This window comes from Pseudochaenichthys georgianus, chromosome 9, assembly GCF_902827115.2.
Source record: "Pseudochaenichthys georgianus chromosome 9, fPseGeo1.2, whole genome shotgun sequence".
Taxonomy (NCBI): domain Eukaryota; kingdom Metazoa; phylum Chordata; class Actinopteri; order Perciformes; family Channichthyidae; genus Pseudochaenichthys; species Pseudochaenichthys georgianus.
Window position 1 is genome coordinate 47,357,787 of NC_047511.1, and position 22,231 is coordinate 47,380,017.

Here is a 22,231-nt window from a genome sequence, read left to right on the forward strand (position 1 = left end):
GTACTTTGTATGTCATGGGGAAAAGTGACAGTGACAAGTTTAGGAACTGTGGACTTATTACATTGTGACATCTATAAAGCTGAAAGAGAAAAACGAAAGGATAAAGTTATGGAGGCAGAGAGGGAATGGAATGTGTTTGGTATTCTGGGAACAAAAGGAGAGGGAGTACGAGCTACCAGAAAGGCACTGTTTACCTTTCTGAGAGAAACTGGGGTAGGAAAAATACATTAACAATAGGTTAGAATAGATCATGGATCATTTTTTTTTTGTTATGGTTTCTTATTTTATTTTTCGTTATTGTGTTTCATTAGAGATGGAATGACATGATGATACACACTCATGTACAGTAGGTGGCGGTATGCAACTAAAAGCTGTTTGCGATCCGCCAAAAACCGAGCGAAGAAGAAGCTCTTTCTAACCTGGATCGAGGAGGCGTCTCGTCGCTACGGTTCTCTCTCTCTCTGTGTTCCCGATAAAGCATGTGTGAGCTCCAGCAGTACTGATCCATCATCTGTGTGTCTGGATAAACCTCTGAATAGACTCGGTGCTCTTTTTTCTGGAGCGTTTACCTCGGACTATAGGAGCTAGCTTAGCATGCTAACTGGAAACACGTTAGCAACACTAGTGAGATTGAGAGTTTGATGGAGAGAGAAACGGTGTGTTTAACGGAGTTTGCAGGAAAAGGTGATCTAGTAAACATGAGTAAAGTCCAAATGCTGCTGTCGTTGAAGAAGCAGCGATTCACTGCTGCTGCTGAAGAGATATTTGCTCTGTTTGCAAAAACGATAGCAGAGCTCGAGGAGGAGCTGTCTCTTTCCAAAGAGGAGAACGAGAGACTCCAGAAACTACTGGACGCTGATTTACCGCCTCTGCTTCGGATACACAGAGCAGGTCTGTACCCTTTACTCTTCATTAACACGTTAAACTCTTCCGTAACACTTTATTATCACATTAATAACACTTTAGACTCTGTATTAGCACTTTAGACCCTTTATCAGCACTTGCTGCAGGTAGTAGATGCTGAAGTAAAAGTACAAACACCACACTGTGAAAATACTCCATTACTTGTTAAAGTACTGCATTCATATCTTATTTAAGTAAAAGTATGTAAGTATTATTAGACAAATGTACTTTTATTATAACAATTATAATTTATTACAGAAGAGCAAACCTACCAAAATAAATATATTTATAAAAATACATACATTGAATAATATGCCATTTAATTTACTGATTTAAATATTAACCATACACAGTGTTTCCCACAGATCTGAAATATACTTGTGGTGGTAACCTTTCTGTTGGTCGCTTGTGAGCAGACCCTTGACGCGATGGCAAAGCGAACAGGTACAGGCAGGACCGAAGTTTATAATTCAGGGCGGAAATTAAACACCCAGCCAGGCCACCACCAGTTTTTTTTGTGCCATTTTGCTGGATTTATTTGCCAATATTTACAGCGTTGCTGCCCATTGTGATAGCCCTATAGTTTAAATATACTACCCACAAATAAACATATGGACATGGGTTACTATTTAAATATTTTTAAAAAATATATTTAGGAACCTGTCCATGTGATTTTAAGTGGGGGTGGACCTCAAATCCTCTAGGGCGGTCTGGGGGCATGCTCCCCCGGTAAGATTTGTTTTTTTAATTTTGGAATTAAATGAATCAATCTGGTGCACTTTGAGGGTGAAATAAAGAGACTAGATCTATGGAAACACCCATATGAAACAGAACTGTATACATTTCAATCATCATAAAGTCATAAGAACATGGCCATAACTAATAACATACCATATCCAATATGAAAAAAACACTGAAACTTGTTTATTTATTTATTTTTGGTTCATTTATAGTTGTGAGTGTGTCTGGGCTCCTGAATCAGCCTCTCCTGTATCCCTCCTCTCCCCCTCTCACCCTGCTCCTCTTTGAGGCAGCAGCAAAGACTAGTTTTAGCTCTCAACACATTTTAAAAGGGTATCTTACCTTTTTTCACCTATTTTTAACTCTTTTTTTTTTCATTCATGCATATTTTACCAATCACTCCCCCCTCAAATGGAAATATGTGTTTACATAAATGGTGACCAAACCTGTAGGAGCCATGAAACATGTATAGTATTGCGTTTTTGTTTTAATATAAGATATTAGTTTGAGCACTATTGATTGGTTGGCTTGGGTCACATGGATATGGGCGGCACTCATTATAATCCTGTTCACCTGCGTGAGGTGTGTGTGGAAGAGAGGGTGACACAGGGCCGTTGTACTTGTTTGTTGACCGCAAGTTGAAATGACAGCCCGGCCTCAGCCTCTCAGCGACTTTAGTTGTTTCCTGCTGTCGCTATATTTTGTCAACAAAAAAACAACAAGCACACAAGACGTAAGAAGAACCATAACAGCGCATGTATTAAGGATCTTTCAAGGAGAATGGAGCAATTGTTTGAAATGATTCACGGAGGTAAGCACTGGCTGTTAATAAAGCCTGCAGTTTTGGAAGACTTATTGGAGCCAACAACACGGCCTAATGATAACATTTCACCTTGTTTCCTTTCCTCAGAGCCAGTTTCCCTTATAAAATCCAATTTAAAAACAAATGAATTATGGAGATAGCTTAAACGCAAGTGAAGATCAAAACAACATACTGAGCATTATGAGAAAACAAAATGAAATAACCACGCTGTTAATACAACAGCAATGCCTTTCATCCTTGCCAAAGAGAGAGATTCCAGTTTTTGATGGTGACCCGTTAAAATAGCATACATTTATGAAAGCTTTTGAGAATGGTGTTGAGAAAAACACTTAGTGACCAACTCTACTTTCTGGAGCAGTACACTCAGGGTCATCCCAAAGGACTTGTTCTTGTTGTGTTGCCAGCACATGGATCCAGAGAGGGGATACGTCAAAGCTAAAGCTTTAATCAGGGAGCAGTTTGGAAGTGAGCAGAAAGTGGATCTGCATATTTGCAAAAGGCTCTTTCATGGCCTCCTATAAGAACCAAGGATGTTAAGGCTCTGCAAGACTACAGCTTCTTCCTTAGAGCATGTGCAAACGCAATGGGAGAGGTGCAGTATTTGCATGAGCTTGACATGGCTGCGAATATGATGATCATAATACGAAAGTTACCTTACCATTTCAGAGACAAGTGGAGAACTTTAGCCTGTGAGCTGCAGGAGAGGAACAGCCGCAGAGCAACATTCTTTGACATCACACATTTCATTGAGAGACAAGTTAAAATCTTAACCAACCCAGTATTTGGAAACATTCAAGATGCTCCCTTCATAACACAAAATACTGCTTTAAACAGATCACAGCCTCGCTCACATTTCGTAGGAACTAGCTTTGTAGCTCTTGTAGAAAATGAAACCCAGACAGATACTGAATGGAAGGAACACATTCTGACAAGATGGAGGACATGTATATGCTGCGGAGGAGGTCACACCTTGCCAGCAGGCCACTTAACAGGCCAGGCCATCGGGAACCCCCCCTTGTCCTCCCGATGGCCAGTCCGGGCCTGGGTACAGGAGGCGTAGAGTGAGGGATCATTGTCCCCAAGTGAATCGATCACAGATAGCATCGCGGACGGATACAAAAGAGGCTTCTCAATACTCAAATTTCCCCTCCTCGACTCCTCGGTCCTCCGGTAGTGACCCGGAAATTAATTTCAGCGCGCCATTTTGAAGGACGTCTCATTTCTCTAAATGCACACCGAGGACCGAGGATCGAGCGTCGAGGAGGCTCTCTGGAGGAGCTATAATCGAGGATACACTGATGGTTCCTCCACGGCTCCTCCGCGGATGCATTTCCGGGAACGGTGGAGGCGTGGCACGGCCGGACTTATCTCAGCCAATGACAGCTCTGCATGCAACCCCTGGATATTATTTTAGAACCTGCTCTCATCGCAACGCGATGTTTACAGTGATAACAGCTGTGAGGTGCAGAAAGCAGAGCAGTGTGTAAAATATATATCACTCAGTATAACAAGCCTACTCTCTTTATTTGCTTTAGTTTAGTAGATATCTACAAACAAAGAGTCGATATTTTTCTAAAACCATTTAGTGCTTCACATAATAAAATACACAACGGCTGTAGCCTGATTATGCTTTAGGAGCTGTAGGTGTGTGTGTGGTACAGTGCGTAGATGCGGCGGACAGACGGGTCTCAGTTGGTTTGGTGTCCTTACTTTTCATACTTGCAAATACAACTTTTGGCCCGTAATTTCAATTCCTCATTTCAGCGACGAGAGAGAGGGGGGGGGGGATATATCCAGTCTCTGATTGTGTTACGTTATCATGAGAGTGCTCTCATACTTTAAATTGCATATATTTATATAAATATATTTGTGTCTGTGTGTCCGCATCTGTAGCCTGGTATTGTCTCATTATACCGCACTCTCAATGAATTCAAAGTAAATATGTGGGGGAACAATGTTCAGCTGATCCAGCAGAGATTATAAAATATGACAAAACACTCGACAGATGATGCAGCTGTTGCCACGTAATAATGAACGGACGTCGCTTTAAAATGACCGCTCAGAGGAGAGGAGTTCTCATTTCTTTAAACGTCTGCTGCTTCCCCTCCTCTCTCCTCGGTTCCCCTCCTCGGTCCTCCGCTCGCATCTCCTGTGGGCGGGTCTAAGTATCGAGGAGGGGAAATTTGAGTATTGAGAAGCCTCTAAAGATTCAACAAAAAAAAATGGGTCGCGAAATATACTTGGGCGGCTGTTAATATCCGGCCGATATATGATTTTATATTTTGCTGGCTACTGCAGAATGCTGGTAGCCATGCTGGTTAAGGGTGCCTTGCATTCTGAATAAATCACTTGTGTTTCTTGGCCCAAACAATTCTCTTCTTCTTGTTGTTCATCCTCAGTAGTGGATCTTTGCAGCAATTGGACCATGAAGGCCTGATTCACGCAGACTCCTCTGAACAGTGCATGTTAAAGGTCCCATGTCATGCTTTTCAAGTTATTACTCGTCCCCTTGTGTGTTATGTAGCTTTTTCTGCATGTAAACGGTCTGCAAAGTCACAAACCCTCAAAGTTCACCCTGTAGCGAATACAACTCTAACACACCGAAAAGACGTGTCTATGCTGCCCCAGAACGCCTCGTTGGAGTTTTTTCTTTTTCCATTTTTTCCTTCTGGGGCATACTGACGTAACGAAGTCCAAATGGACCAATCCGCGGAGCTCCGCAAACACACACACACACACACACACACACACACACACACACACACACACACACACACACACACACACACACACACACACACACACACACACACACTTAGGCCTGTCACGATAATTAATTTTGTTGGACGATACATTTTCCCGGAAATTATTGCGATAAGATCATTTTAGACCACTGACTTAATGATAATATATAATAATAATTCAAGTACATACTCGCAAACATAACTTTTTATTGAACATTCAACATTGCGAATGAAATGTGAAATAATATTCAAATATATAAATTATATATAATAAATAAAACTTATAAATGTAATTATAAAAAATGTATTAAATCACACACAACCAAAACAATAAATTAAATAGACTCAGGCTAGAAAACAGAGCTCTCTCTCTCTCTCTCTCTCTCTCTCTCTCTCTCGTGTGTATATATGTATTAGGGATCGACCGATATGGCTTTTTCAAGGCCGATACCGATTATTAGTAATCAAGGAGACCGATAACCGATATTTGGAACCGATATACATTTGCAGTAAAATCAGAAAATCTTGGTGTCAAAATGTAGAATAACTCAAACTCCAACACAACTTCTTTGAAATGCATTTAAGCATTTAAGCATATGTTTAATGAACTTTTAAACATCTTACAACTGGTTTCCTCTCTGTGCCCTTTTCTTTAGTGCAGCCATCTGCTATGAGTTAGAGAGAGACAAGAAGTGGGGCTGCAGGCTGACATGCTTAACTAACAATAATGCTTAATTTATTATATCAAACCAATGCCTGTCTGTCTGGCATAAAATCCCAATAAACTGCTAGCAACTGCAAAACACTAGTGCTAGCTAATGTTTTGCAAACTATTAAAAGTGAGGCTATTACAGTAGACCTAACGTTAGACTAGTAGCCTCACTTCTAATATTTTGCTAAACATTTGCTAAATACATTAGCTAATGAGCTTCACATATCAACCTGAAAAACTGCGAGGCTTCACTCACAGCCCCCCCTCCGCAGTCCGCACCACAGTTCCGCTGTGAGACGCTGCACGCTGACTGACTTCCCGCGTCCCTGTGTAACTGATAGAATTGGATCAATAGATCGTGCTGTTTTTGCAACTTCAGCATAGGGGATTGGGATGTTTATTGAACTTCGGCTTTCAACTGATTTACCTTCAAAACACATGTATGGCTCTGCCGCTCAGCGCTGCTGCTTGCCTCTGTCTGTTAGTGATGGGTCGTTCGCGAACGATTCGTTCTTTTTGAACGATTCGTTCTTTTTGAACGAATCTTTGAAGTGAACGAGATGAACTGATTCCTCCCACAAAACGATTCGTTCGCTGTTCGCAAACGACGAACTTAAAGAACTGGCGGAAACAGTTCAGAACTGTTTCCTACAGTGTAGCTACTGTAATCAGAGCCTGAGCTCCGACACACACACACACACACACACACACACACACACACACACACACACACACACACACACAGAAAGAAGCGGGACATCCTCCTCAACCTGTCCGCAATAAAGAGGACGGATACCTGAACCGTAGCGTCCAGCTAGCTTAGCGATAAATACACACATCTTTGTATTCTCCTCCCCCTGTCGGCCCTAAAAGCTTCAGATGGTGGATACCTGAGCTCCATAGCGTCCCGCTAATGTGAAAAACACACACAGCGTTAGCGGGACATTCTCCTCCCCCTGTCGGCACTAAAAGCTTCAGAGGGCGGATAGCTGGGCTCCGTAGCGTCCAGCTAGCTTAGCCGCTAGCTTAGCAATAAATACACACAGCGTTGTATTCTCCTCCCCCTGTCGGCCCTAAAAGCTTCAGATGGCGGACACCTGAGCTCCATAGCGTCCCGCTCATGTGAAACACACACACACCGCGTTAGCGGGACATTCTCCTCTCCCTGTCGGCCCTAAAAGCTTCAGAGGGCGGATATCTGGGCTCCGTAGCGTCCCACTAGCTTAGCCGCTAGCTAAAGGTAAACATAGATGGGTACATACTATAGAATATGAATAAATCGTCACCGATGTAGAGGATATATCTTTGTATTCACTTTGAACTCGCCCAAATGGAGTTTAATGCTTTTGGATTTAAGCACATAGTCCATGCATGGGTTTGAAAGTATAACGTGCTAGCCTGCTGTAATACATCGTATAGTCAGGCACACATTTATGAGAGATTTAACAATGGCCAATTATATTTCTTAAATAATATGTAGCCTATTCCCAGAGCATAATTCATGGGGCAACAAGGTGAGGTGTAAAATGTGTTTTAATATCATAAATGTTACGCCAGCAAACTTCTTGTACGGACTTTGGCAGTAGTGAAGACTCACTGAACGAATTAAGTATAAAGACGAATCGTTCGCGAACGTGCAAATCACCAGAAGTCGTTCGCGAACCGGTGAACGAATCAGTGAACGAATCTTTCAAGTGAACTGAATCAAAAGATTCGTGTCCCCGAAGGGAATCGGAATTCCCATCACTACTGTCTGTGTCTGCGTTCTTCGCACCTGCCTGTAATCTGAGAAGGTCCCGCCTCTATGGCTGGCTCCCGCCCGGAAAATCTTCAGTGTTGATTGACACTTCAGTAATAGCCTATCAGATAGCGCTGTGGGCGGGACATTGCTCGTGTACAGAGAGTGGTGGCTGCAGACAGAGAAACGGCCGCATCAGAGCCAATAGAGGCTTCTCAATACTCAAATTTCCCCTCCTCGACTCCCCTCCTCGACTCCCCTCCTCGATACTTAGACCCGCCCAGATGCGAGCGGAGGACCGAGGAGGGGAACCGAGGAGAGAGGAGGGGAAGCAGCAGACGTTTAAAGAAATGAGAACTCCTCTCCTCTGAGCGGTCATATTAAAGCGACGTCCGTTCATTATTACGTGGCAACAGCTGCATCAGCTGTCGAGTGTTTTGTCATATTTTATAATCTCTGTTAGATCAGCTGAACATTGTTCCCCCACATATGTACTTTTAATTCATTGAGAGTGCTGTATAATGAGACAATACCAGGCTACAGATGCGGACACACACAAATATATTTATATAAAATATGCAATTTAAAGTATGAGAGCACTCTCATAATAACGTAACACAATCAGAGACTGGATATATCCCCCCCTCTCTCTGGTCGCTGAAATGGGGAATTGAAATTACAGGCCAAAAGTTGTATTTGCAAGTATTAAAAGTAAGCAGAGGACACCAAACCAACTGAGACCTGTCTGTCCGCCGCATCTGCGCACTGTACAACACACACCTACACACTGTACAACACACACCTACACACTGTACCACGCACACACCTACACACTGTACCACACACACCTACACACTGTACAGGACACACCTAAACACTGTACAACACGCACCGACACTGTACCACACACACCTACAGCTCCTAAAGCATAATCAGGCTACAGCCGTTGTGTATTTTATTATGTGAAGCACTAAATGGTCTTAGAAAAATATCGACTCTTTGTAGATATCTACTAAACTAAAGCAAATAAAGAGAGTAGGTCTGTTATACTGAGTGATATATATTTTACACACTGCTCTGCTTTCTGCACGGGCCTCACAGCTGTTCTCACTGTAAACATCACGTTGCGATGAGAGCAGTTTCTAAAATAATATCCAGGGGATGCATGCAGAGCTGTCATTGGCTGAGATAAGTCCGGCCGTGCGTCACGCCTCCACCGTTCCCGGAAATGCATCCGCGGAGGAGCCGTGGAGGAACCATCAGTGTATGCTCGGTTATAGCTCCTCCAGAGAGCCTCCTCGACGCTCGGTCCTCGGTGTGCATTTAGAGAAATGAGACGTCCTTCAAAATGGCGCGCTGAAATTCATTTCCGGGTCACTACCGGAGGACCGAGGAGTTGAGGAGGGGAAATTTGAGTATTGAGAAGCCTCTAAAGTGTTATCGGCAATTTTATAAAAAAAGGCCGATACCGATAATCGGTCAAATGATGAATATCGGCCCCGATAATCGGCCTGGCCGATAATCGGTCGACCCCTAATATGTATGTATGTATGTATGTATGTATGTATGTATATATATATTGCGTTAATAACGCGGTAACAAAAAAAAAATTAACGCCACTAATTATTTTAACGCGATTAACGCATGTGTATTTTTTGTCCTCGGCCGCCCCGTAGTTTCAGAGCGCATCGAGTTTAAAATACCATCTACAAGCTGATGCAGACAGCCCAGCTCCTGCCGTCCGCTTGCGGCAGACCACACTTCCACGCTCACCGGCAGGCACCAACTGGCTATTGGGAGGACCGGGAGGGTGTGTGTGTGTGTGGCCCGAGCAAGCGAGAGAGAGACCTGACGTGCATTGTTGTTGTTAGCATCTGGTGCTAGCTAGCTGCGCTAACGGATATAAGGAGCTGTTTAAATGAAAACAGAGGAGCGACATTTCGCCACAACTGCGCCGAGCACTTGACTTTATGCAGGAAGCAGACAGTGGGACATTGTAGGAGAAGTCAGCACACTCAGCACGGATAGTGCGCGCAACATGATTGCAGCGTCCAGGCAGCTCCCGTTCGAGCATATGCCTTGAGTTGCACATAGCTCCAACGAACCATCCAACACACACACACACACACACACACACACACACACACACACACACACACACACACACACACACACACACACACCACACACACACACACACACACACACACACACACACACACACACACACACACACACACACACACACACACACACACACACACACACACACACACACACACACACACACACTGTGTATTATTATATGAGAGAGGTTCCAGGTTGAATTGAGGCGAATATTTGTAATGTTCAGAGGTTGTTGTGTTTAATATTCATGACAATATTTGTCATTGTTCAAATGATATTAAACATTAGCATAAAGCATATTTGTCCACTCATATGTTGATAAGAGTATTAAAAACTTCCTCTAAGGTACATTTAGAACAGATAAAAAATGTGCGATTAATCGCGATTAAATATTGTAATCGACTGACAGCCATAATATATATGTATGTATGTATATATATATGTATGTATTTTCATTTCATTTCAAACCTTTATTTATACAGATAAATCCCATTGAGATCATTGATCTCTTTTTCAAGGGAGACCTGCTCAACTGGTTCCACATGAAACATAAAAACATAAATAGAACAACAAAAGGACATCATACAGCATCATTTACATAATTATACACATAAACAGGTACCAATAGCTTAGTGCGATTAAATGATGTTAAAGTAAGCAAACTAAAGTCTGCCAACTCGCGGAGTAAATATCACAGACAGCAGTTAGTAAGATTGATTTCAGTAGCCACGGTTTTGAAAACTTTTGTCACGTAGTGATCGTCTTCTCAATAGAACATCTTTGATAACGGCGTGGTGTTGTTGCAGGAAGTCCCGACGGAGAATACTTTTGCTGTAGTACAGGGGTGCACATAACTGGTACACAGATTATTATGTGTTCACTGGAGAACTGCGCTAAAACAGCTGATCACAACGTTCACACGCTGTGGTCACGAAGTACTCCACTAGCCCTCCCCCCTCTGTCGACTTTCCTGAAGTAGCCTACTCCCCCGTTGATATCAACACGTAATGAATTAAGACCCCACGGTTTGATGATTGATAGGTGGGTGGTCTTTCATTTTGACACACAGAACAATGTTATAATAAACATAGATACTGTATGTATGTTGTATAAATGGATATATCCGCCTTCTTTCATTTATCTTTCCATTCCCACAACAATATACATAAATAAATGGCATATTTTGGACATAGTTCGAATAGTGAATAATCATGATTAATTAATTTTTAAGCTGTGATTAATCTGATTAAAAATGTTAATCGTTTGACAGCCCTAATATATATATGTGAGCTCACAAGCAAAGAAAAACCTCCTTAAAACAACAGTCAAGTGTACAGTCCACTGTCCATACAAAGACCCAGATGCCTCAACAGGCCATATCCAAATCAGCATTTCAAAGATTTTGACCAAGGAACACCAACATGTTTGTATTAGGGCTGCAAAAAACGACTAATTTGATAGTCGATTAATCTATCGATTAATGAAACGATTAATCGACTATTCGGACTATTATGCCTTGCACAATTTCTCAAACGCTCTTATTTAGCCATCAACTTTTAGATTTAGCTTGAGGTTGTTTTAGGCATGTGGAAACTAACAATGAAGACAATAAAGATGAATACTTGATTAAAAAATACATATTATTAAATTAACTAAACAAATTGTTTACAAAATGAACATTGCTTTTCATTTAAATTAAATAAATAATATTTCCCATCAAAAGAAACGACAGTGTTTTAGCAAATAATAAATAATGTGATAACAGAATTGTAAACAGAATAGCTGAAACTTTAACAAACTAACTAATTCAGTTACCAAATCATTACCCCATGTTTATATAATTGAGTTAACTCTGTGTGTTGCTGCTAGAATACATAACACCTGACGTGAAAACGTTACTCGTGGATGGAGCTACAGAGCTACTAGAAAGACAGTCGAACCCGGTGCATTTCTCCGTCTGAATGTGGAGCACTTTTGCTAAATGTTTAGACACATTGCTCGTGTTACTGCCCTTACATGCTAAACTCTTATTGCACTTTTGGCAACGAGCATCGAGATGGGTAAAGTTTAACAACACCTCGGAGCGCGTTCTCTCCGCAGTGTGTTGCTGCATGTAGCAGCCGCGTGTGTGTAAACTGCCCGCCCCCTCCCACACAGACCAGGGAGAGAGATCTCGTCTGATCGAAAATACATCATAGACGCATTTGTTTGTCTTTTTACATATTATAAACGAGCTGGCCACACTAAGACTGCGATATAATGTTTTTGTATCAATAATACATGACATATGTTTTAAATGTCTCCAGTACCAATAACGTTGTAGCTTAACGGCGCGTAAAACGCATGTGATGACGTCACCAACGAATCGACGACTGAATTAGTTGGCAACTAATTTGGTAATCGATTTTAATCGATTAAGTCGATTAGTTGTTGCACCCCTAGTTTGTATTGTTGGGCAAATGCGTCTTTGATTGTAAACTGTTGGGAAGGTGGGGGCTCTCCATCTCCAGCTGCCGTGTTTGCTCCCAGCTGGGAAAACAGAATGGGGTGGTTGTGTTTTAGGTGCAGTTTAAGATTGTTCTTATTGCTAGCTTTTGTTGGTACCTTTTTAAAACAAATGCGACATAACGGGTCATTCAAGTCCGTAGATTCGCCTCGTTGATTTGGCATAAATCCAAAATATTCCCACACCGGAGATGTGGAGTTAGGTTTTGCAACCAATTCCTTTTTAACTTAAAATTCCCCTCGAGTAAGTCACACGTTGTCTCCTGCTTGTCTCTATATTATTCATTTGGCTGCTACGCTGCTGCATGTGCACGCGGAGCGTCCTGATATGGCTGTGTGTGAGCCCCGCCCCTCACAGCGCGCCGGGCCGTTAGAGTGGCCGGCAGCCACAGCGCGCCTGGCTAAAATGCTGGTCACATCCTTTTGTAAACAAACACGCTTGTAAACGGCAATTTATCGAGCTCAGAAAAGTTATCGAGTTCCTTTTTATTTATCTTACGATAAGTCAATTGATTGCTTATCGCAACAGGCATACACAAACTCACTCAGCCTTATTTTTTCTCAGTCGTGGTGCTGCACGGTGCTGCGCTGCGCCGTGCTGCGCCGTTCTGCGCCGTGCTCCGTACACACATTCAGAGCTCAGGCTGTGAGTGTGTGTGTGTGTGTGCTCAGGCTGAGCTCCGCGGTGTCTCGCTGTCTCACAGACCCCATGCAGCAACCAGGAAACAACACCAGTAATCCAGCTCACACTGTCTGCTCCTCGAGCCTCAAAGGGCGGAGAAGCGAGCCCTGCAACGTCCCGCCAACACGGCACCAAGACCCCATGCAGCATCATAACTGGTGTCATTTTCTGGTTGCTAACAAACACCATTGTAAAACATAAACACTGATATTCAGCTGTAACGGTGGTGGACTCATCAAAACAGAGTCGGGGAGCTGACCAATCAGAGCACTGTGGGCTCATAGGGGAGGGGGGAGCGGGGAGCGGGGCAGGAGCTCCAACAAGGCGTGTAGAACAGAGTGAATACACATTTTTTTGATTGTCTACCCCTTGAGCTCTGTGATCATTTATGTGGGCTCTAATCTGAGGTGCTTTAATTTGTGGTTTCTGAGGCTGGTAATTGATGGATTTATCCTCTGCAGCAGAGGTAACTCTTGCTCTTCCTTTCCCTTGGGGGTCCTCATGAGAGCCAGTTTCATCATAGCGTTCCATTTTTTGCGACTGCACTTATGCAAGGCTGTGGCTCAGTGAATAGCGTGCTGAATTTCGAATCAGGGGGTAGCAAGTTTGAGTCCCACTGCAGTCAGCATGTCGTTGTGTCCATGGGCAAGACGCTTCATCCCAAATTGCTCCTGTGGGGATTGCCCACAGTACTGAATGTATGTAAGTCGCTTTGTATACAAGTGTCTAACAAGTGACATGTAATGCACTTGAGGATACATTCAAAGTTCTTGACATTTTCCGGATCGACTGGCCTTCATTTCTTAAAGTGATGATGGACGGTCGTTTCTCTTTACTGGGTTGAGTGGTTCTTGCCATAATATGGATTACAACAGCAGTCAAAACGGGCTTTCCACTGTGCACTACCCCTACCTCTGCACAACACAACTGATGGTCTCAAACACATTCCACAGAAGTCATTCCACAAATGGACTCTTGACAAGGCACAAGTGTTAAAGGTCACATGTCATGCTTTTCCGGTTATTACCCGTCCCCTTGTGTGTTATGAAGGTTTTTATGCATGTAAACGGTGTGCAGAGTCAAAACCCTCAAAGTACACCCTGTAGCGAGTAAAACTCTAACACAGAAAATACCTCCCCAAAACGCCTCGTTGGAGATACGTCACAGTCCATTTGATTCTTCCGGGTACATCATGATGTCATGTCGTCCCCGGAAAGAAATGGACCAATCCGTGGAGCCGTTACGTTACGTCCACGGAGCCGTTACGTTAAGCCCCCGCTGATTCGTCCAAATTGACCAATCCACGGACTTCCTCACACACTCAGTGCATGCAGCTCTGCTGATCTCTCCTCCCTGGCTGCAGGCTGATAACAGACAGTTGGGATCGTGGCATAATTCTCTCTGCAGACCCATTCTCAAAGCGTTTATCAACCTTTTTCTTACTCAATATCAAGCCACACTTATTGTTTTTACTTCGGCTGTGACTTTGTGTGTGCTCAGGATGAGTTTGGCTGTGTATCGCTGTGTATCGCTAAACAAGGAAATCACACCTCCATGGAGCTCAGCACGATTCACAACGTCCCGACTGGTCCCGACCAATCGGAGCACACTGGGCTCACAGGGAGGGGGGGGGGGGGCAAGAGCTGCAACGAGCCGTTTAGTGGAGAGAGTGAATACTGCTGAATACACATACTTTACAGAGATGCTGTATGCGAAACCAATGTGAGTTTGGAAAATTGCACAGTATAAATCTATTCTAGTAGACCTCAACAATGGAATTATGATCAGTGGAAATGGCCATGACATGTGACCTTTAATTGAAAACCATTCCAGGTGTCTACCTCATGAAGCTGACTGAGAGAAGCCAAGAGTGTGCAAAGCTGTCTTCAAGGCAAAAGGGGGCTTTTTTTAACACTTTTTTTTAAACTAGATAATTCCATATGTGTTCTTTCATAGTTTTGATGTCTTCAATATTCATCTACAAATTAAAATAAACAAAAAACATTGAATGAGAAGGTGTGTCCACATTTTTGACTGGTACTGTATATAAAAAACACACATATTTTAATATTTAGCAGGTTCCCTCATCTATAATCATTTATACAAGCGTAACTTTGAACATATACAGCACTAAAATGCAACATACAAAATAATCAAGAAACATCATAAATGAAACTGACGGAACATTTTACTGCACCATCATTACTATTACATAAGAAGGTGCCGTAAAATGTTCTGATGATTTTTGCATACTTTTACTTAAAGTGGACCTATCATGCTATATTTGAACAATATATTGTAGGGCCATACCTATATAAATATAAATATATATATATATATATATATTTTTTTTAAATACTAAACCGATCCTGCATTTTAGCCATGCCTCATTTTGCTCCATTTGCTCTTTCCAGTCCTGTTTTTGCAAGGGCTGATTCTGTGACATAGCTTTAATGCAAATTAGCTGCAGATGACCACGCCCCCCTGCAGGAGAGGGGAATGTGCTCTGAGATCAGCTGCTTGGCTCTCAGAAGAGGGGGAGAGAAAAAGAGATCTCCGTCCTCCGTGTTTTATTCTTATATGATTATACAGAGTCATTATTCATTTGTTTTAAAGCTCAATAAATAACAAAGAAGACCTCTGACCTGCACTTTTCTAGATTTAAACTTTAACGCACATGTTGACCGGCGAAAAAAAATCTAACAAACTCTGCCGCACGGTCCCCTCGTTCCTTGGAAGAGGCGGAGAGGTGGGTGTTTGTCATCTGCTGGTGGACTAACCAGAGAGAATTACAGCGAGGAAGGGACTGCATTGAATTACAGCAGCAGGAGCAAACGCTTGCCTCTGGGAGGGAGAAAAAGAGCCACAGCGGAGAATAAACAGAAGGGCAACCATGGCAACCACGCGTGGGAAGTCTTATTCGCTGCTTTTGTGGCAGACTACAGTGCCACTTACAGGCCTGGGATATGTACTACAGCGTCTCCAGCGCTTTTGAGCGGCAATGGCCGGCCGTGGCCCAACCCCACATTCCCCTGATAGGTGGAGCGTTGGCCATATAGGCGGAGCTCCTCTTTCCTGACGTCAGCGAATTTTCAAATCTGTAGTCTGTATCAGATCCGTTGCAGCCCCGTTTTTAGAGATTTGGGTATGGAGGAAAAGAGAGAGGGTTGTGTTTTCTGACACTTGGTGAGTTCCCTGACACACCGGGGACACATATTCAAAGGGGTTGGGCTACATAAGGTGTATTGAGCCGACAAAAATACACAATAGGTGGGACTAAGAAAGATAATATGAAAGTATAAAAACAAAGGCATTAACTAGGGCTGCAAAATGTCACTCATTTTAATGGTGGTTAGATTTGTAAATGCTAATACTTAACAGTTTTTTCTGACTGTGTGTTTCCTGTTTCCTGCAGATGTCCAGCTGCTGGTGGTGGTTAAAGAAGAGCTTTTCCCTGACCAGCAGGAGTGGAGCACCAGTCTGGACCAGGAGGATCCAGAGCCCCCCCCACACATTAAGCAGGAACAGGAGGAACTCAGAATCAGTCAGGAGGGAGAGCAGCTTCAGGAGCTGGAGGAGGCTGATATCACCAAGTCCACTTTCACTCCTGACCCTGTGAAGAGTGCAGATGATAAAGAGAAACCTCAGTCCTCACAGCCTCGTCAAAGACAAACTGAACACATGGAAACAGAAGCTGATGGAGATGACTGTCGAGGACCAGAACCAGCCAGGAACTTAGATCCAGAGATCAGTTTACACCCAAAGACTGAGGACGACACTGAAGAGTTTTCTGAACCTGACACTGCACACAGTGCTGATTGGAAGGATACCAGAGAACCTGCATCACACTCAAACTCACTGGAAAATAGACATGAATCGGTCAGTGATCCACGACGTACTGCTGAAAAGAAATCATTTGGGTGCTCTCTTTGTACGAAATTCTTTACACAGAAAGGAGATATTAAGAAACACATGAGAATCCACACAGGAGAGAAACCATACAGATGCTCAGTCTGTACGAAATGTTTTACACAGAGTGGAAGTTTAAAGGAACACATGAGAGTGCACACAGGAGAGAAACCATTCAGATGCTCAGTCTGTAAGAAATCTTTTTCACAGAGTGGAAGTTTAAAGGAACACATGAGAGTCCACACAGGAGAGAAACCACACAGCTGCTCGGTCTGTAAGAAAGCTTTTTCACAGAGTATAAATGTAAAGACACACATGAGAGTCCACACAGGAGAAGAAATATACAGCTGCAATGTTTGTGACAAAAGATTTAAATGGCATATTGATTTCAAAAGACACAAGTGTGTTGGTCGTCAGTCCTCACAGCTTAATGAAATTCAAACTGAGGATAACGGAGAGGCAGAGCCTCCAATCAGCAGCTCAGCTGAACACAAGGAAACAGAAGCTGATGGAGAGGACAATGAATAAGTCTTAAGACAGTTCATACAAGGGCTGAACGATATATCCTGTCATGGCGATAACCGCGATATGCGCATGCATATTCACATCGCAGGGACTGCAATTATCTAAAAATAAAACAGGGTTCCCACGGTACCTGGAAAACATGGAATTCATTTTTTCATTTTCCAGGTATGGAGAAGTCATGGAAACTGAGCAAAAGTGAACACTTACATGGAAATAGAAACAGTTGTCCTGGAAATTGTTATTGGATGAGGTGTAAAATAGTAATAAAATGAAACTATTGAGCACAGAATTAAGATGAGTTTATAAAAACACTTTACATGTGAACAGCTTTGACTGTAGATAGAAATGGATGATCCCATGTTGTAGAGCATGCTCTTGGCATCCTATATGGTATATTGGATGTTGGAATTGCAGGCAACTTTGTGATATGGACTTTAAAAGTATAGTTTCAGATTGGTGGACTTCAGGAATAATAACGTTACTCGCGATCTCAATAGAAGGGTCAAATACATGCATTTCCCAGCCAACACGGGAGCCTTGACATCTACAGTGAAACTTCTTATGCAAGTTTATCCTCAAATGTAAGTAGCTGTGTTTAACTGTGGTAAACTTGGGTTTATCAACGTTAGTTAGTAAGCAGTGCAATCTTGCTAACTAGCTAGCAGTTTGAGTCTGTTTTGAATTTGGATTTGTTAATGATGGTTAGCAAGCACATGGAGTGCAATCTTGCTAGCCAACATTCAGTTTGCTAACTAACTAGCTTGTGTTGGCTAGCTTGCATTGCTAGCTAACTACCAATACATTTTCACATTAGGCTGTGACATTACTTCTATACTAGTTGACATGAATAGTCTAGTCTTGATACATTTTGTAACATTCATTCTTATATCTACTTTTAGCTATTTTGTGATTTTTCGTTTTTTTCTTAAAAAAAATTATACTAGTAAATAGGAACATTTGGGGTGAGACATTTTTGAAAATGCATTGATCATGCCTAGACTGATTCTATACATCTATACTGTTAAGCTAAGCTTACTAGTGGGGTTGCTGTACTGAGGAACCACAGGGGAACCAGCCTTATGTTTTCCCTTTTAGGTTCATTAGTAAGACTCATAATCTCAAATGTGTGATGCATTACGGGAGTGAGTGACAATGACACGCGGCAGATTCAAGTCACATTGGAAAGATGACTCTCAATACAAGGACTGGATTGGAGAGGTACCAGGAGGAGATGTCCACAAGGCTTATTGCAAGTTTGCCGCAAGTCATTTGACATCAGCAATATGGGGGTCGCTTCCCTCAAGAGCCATTCAAAAGGACAAACCCACACCAAGTTAGCTGGACAGCTAAATAATGAAAGAAGAATGACAGATTTCTTGACTACAAAAACAGGAGAGGGAAGAAGCGGCCCAACAAGCCAGGATATCGAAAGTGACAGTCAGGTGCCCAGTACCAGCGGTGAACAGCCTACGGAAAAAGGCTCTGGAGCTCAGGGGAAAACTTTTTTTTCAAGCCAAGCTGTATTTGAAGCAGAGATTCGCTGGGTCATGAAGATGGTCAGGTCACACTTCACAAGCTTCAGGGGCCTATAGATCATCACTTAATATGGTACCTGGAAAATCAGGAGGTAGCATGGAAAAAAAATTCACGGCAAGCGTGGGAACCCTGTAAAAACTTCAAAAAAATATCGCAATGTCTGTTTTTTTCAATATCGTGCAGCCCTAGTTCACACATGAGAACAATCTGTCCGACTGGATTAACATTGTCGCACAACATTCATATAAGACTTAAATGAACTCCATCTTTATCAACATAAGTGGACAATATGTTTAAGGTTTTTGTCATACTGATTTTCTGATTTATACGTTAACCACTGACTGTTGATGAACCATTTTATTTTGAATTGAGGCCTCCAAGTTTCCATATAGAGATATAGGATTATTTGATGTATTGTGGTAAGTGTTTTGTATCATTGCTATCCTGTTAATGAGCCCTGTTTACATAAATGTACCTGTTATCTGATTATCTTTGCTTCTGTAACTGTAAGGGAATACATTTGCCTATTTTGTATCCTGATGAGCTAATGCCGTTACATGTAATACGTTACTCCCTAAGCCTGATTTCACCCACCTGCAACCAATTCGCTAATAATCACAAATGTTCATATCTTTGAACTCTTGACTCGACTATTTCTTGTTTAATAATCGTTACATCTCCTCAGGACCAAGTTCCCGTGTCCTGCCTTTCACCTGCTGATCACCCACTGCTCATTTAAGGTGGACTGACCTTTACAATGGACCAGCTAGTCTAAGTGTCTTAACGCAAACGTTTTGTAAAGTGATACGTGCTGTTGGGTTGTGTGCTCTCTGCAGGACGGGGTCTGTACTCAAAGATTGTTTATCAAATGAGAGCTTCACTCTGTTTTTGTTGTCCAAACGATGCCAACAGAGAGATACGTCCTCTTTCCATTAGATGGCATAAATGTTACATCCTCCAGTTCAACTGTCATCCACAAGATTCAAAACAGCAATGTGTAAAATATGGCTAGTAATTGACTATTTCAACAGAATGTAAAGAGGTTACAGTCTTGAGGCCATGTCCAATATATTTATGTTTTGTTTGATTAAATCTACTGAAATGAGCTTTCAATGACTAAATTATTCTTAATTACTGTCATTAGATCATGGGTTTGCATTGCAGTATTAGTACGCCTACAACCCAACTTTATGTCTTCTAAGTTGTGGGTGTCCATTGTTTAGAAGTCCGCTGTGTTTCATCCAAGCTTCCACTTCGTGCTCCAATAATGCTGAAAGTATCTGTTGTATGATTTACCTGCTCCAGTAACACAAGTGTAATTCACTGTAATTCAAGAGATAGTGGATGGATCCAGAGGAGAACCAGAAGATAGTCCGTATAGAGCAGGGGTGTCAAACTCAATTTAATCGCGGGCCACATCAGCATTATGGCTGCACTCAAAGGGCCGGTTGTAACTTATATATAAATATATATATATATATATATATATAAAATAATGTATTTTCTCTGCATTTGATTATTATTGGAAAGGGTAATAACTTCATAATTAACTACGTCTGAAAGCAGAAGTCTGGGGCAAATGATTGCAAGTCTCTTCAGTGAGAATGTCACAAAATGATTTCAAAAGAAAAGTTAGAAAAAAAGTCCAAATAAAAAAACAGAAGTGACATTTAAAAAAAAAAGAGTCAAATTCTGAGAAAAGGGCACATTCTAAGAAAAAGGCATATTTAGAAGAAAAAAAAGTCAAATTCTGAGAAAGAAAATCTAATTTGAAATGCATTGTGGAGTGGAGACCATAACGTTTGCCAAAGCAAGCCCATTTAGCAGTGTTCCCCCATGGCTTTCCCCAGAAGCTAACATAGATGTGAGTATCATAGAAAGGAAAAAAGAGTGGCAAATAAACGAAGTGGGAATTAAAACGAGTATGTACCTGAACAAAAGGTATTACAATTACCTCAACATTTACACAGATGGATCTAAGAAGCAAGAATGTGTGGGGGTAGGTGTTGAGACGAAAGATAATATTGTAAGAAAAAAATAATATCTGATGAAAACGGATGGACAAATAATTATTTGCATGTATTTTAATTTAGATTATTGTTATTATAGGTGTTCAATACCAAGAGGGGGTATTCGTTTTTATTTTGAATAGCGTAGGCTACTTTTTATCAATGAGAAGCGAGCTGTCATTAGAAAGAATGAATGCCGCTTCCGGTAACACGGCAACAAAAGGGGCAGGATTTATGAAGGCCGGTGTCAGTACCGTATGTGCTCGGGCTACCAGATCTGCTCGGGGTCCGTCGCTTACCAATGACGTCACGCGTTGTGATTGGCTGTACGGTAATCGCACGCTGATTGGTGTAACTAGGGGTGCTGACTAGCGTATACCGGGGGTCTGATCAAAGACGATTGAGTGTAGGCAGGGCCAGCCCTAGACATTTGGGGGCCCTAAGCGAGCTTTGGCTTGGGGGCCCCCCTCACTCTAGCACGTTCTCACTACACACAACACGGAACCAACTTTTGTCTTTTGGTGTTAGCATAAGCACACATATTGTATAAATAAGCATCTAAACACCGTGGACCTAACCTCCTCTAGTGGGGGTCCTCACCTCCTCTAGGGGGGTCCAGGGGCATGCTTCCCCGGGAAGATTTTTTTTTAAATATTTAAGTTAAAAGCATCAATCTGGTGCACTTTGAGAGTAAAATTAAGAGATCTATGGATACATCTCTCAACACCCATTTGAAACAGAACTGTAGTCAGATTTCATTATGGATATTTTACAAATCACTTACTGTATTCTTGTTTTGTCATATAGTATTTCATAACTGTTTTTCATGTATTCTCTCTGGCTGTCCATCTCATAATGTTCACATAGAAACTAGCTGTCAATAGGAATATAATTCAGAAGAATTATATTTTCTTGCAAAAATCTGTCACAAAAAGAGTTTGCCCATTTAAATGCAGGTGTCGTTATGGCAACGTCAGTGGCCAATCAGACACATTTTCAATTCAATTCAATTCAAAACCTTTATTTATCCAGGTAAAATCCCATTTAGATCAATGATCTCTTTTTCAAGGGAGACCTGCATTTACTGCTGCAAATACGTTCAAACATGCTGTTGACATGTAAAGCAGTGGCAACTATGCCACCATTTCAGCTGACTTTTTCTCAGAAATACTGTCACATCACATCCATATATTTCAGTGCTAGGTTGATGCTTAGCTAAGCTAACTATGAAACACTTTAACAGACAGGACTCAGGATAAACTGTGTACTGTAAGGTA

At 42.0% G+C, this 22,231-nt stretch overlaps 1 protein-coding gene across 1 annotated transcript; it reads left to right on the forward strand.

The window, feature by feature from the left end:
• The first annotated feature begins 409 nt into the window (after positions 1 to 409).
• Positions 410 to 20,000, forward strand: LOC117452657 (zinc finger and SCAN domain-containing protein 23-like). Its single transcript, XM_034091361.2, has 2 exons — positions 410 to 891; positions 16,391 to 20,000. The coding sequence occupies exons 1-2, from the start codon at positions 642 to 644 to the stop codon at positions 17,410 to 17,412; spliced, it is 1,272 nt and encodes a 423-aa protein (XP_033947252.2). The 5' UTR covers positions 410 to 641; the 3' UTR covers positions 17,413 to 20,000.
• Positions 20,001 to 22,231: the final 2,231 nt, after the last annotated feature.

Excerpts from the sequence above, each read along its gene's own strand:
- LOC117452657 (XM_034091361.2), top strand. The coding sequence starts at position 642 with ATGGAGAGAGAAACGGTGTGTTTAACGGAGTTTGCAGGAAAAGGTGAT. Across the intron at positions 892-16,390 it reads GCTTCGGATACACAGAGCAG|ATGTCCAGCTGCTGGTGGTG; the intron begins GTCTGTACCCTT and ends TGTTTCCTGCAG.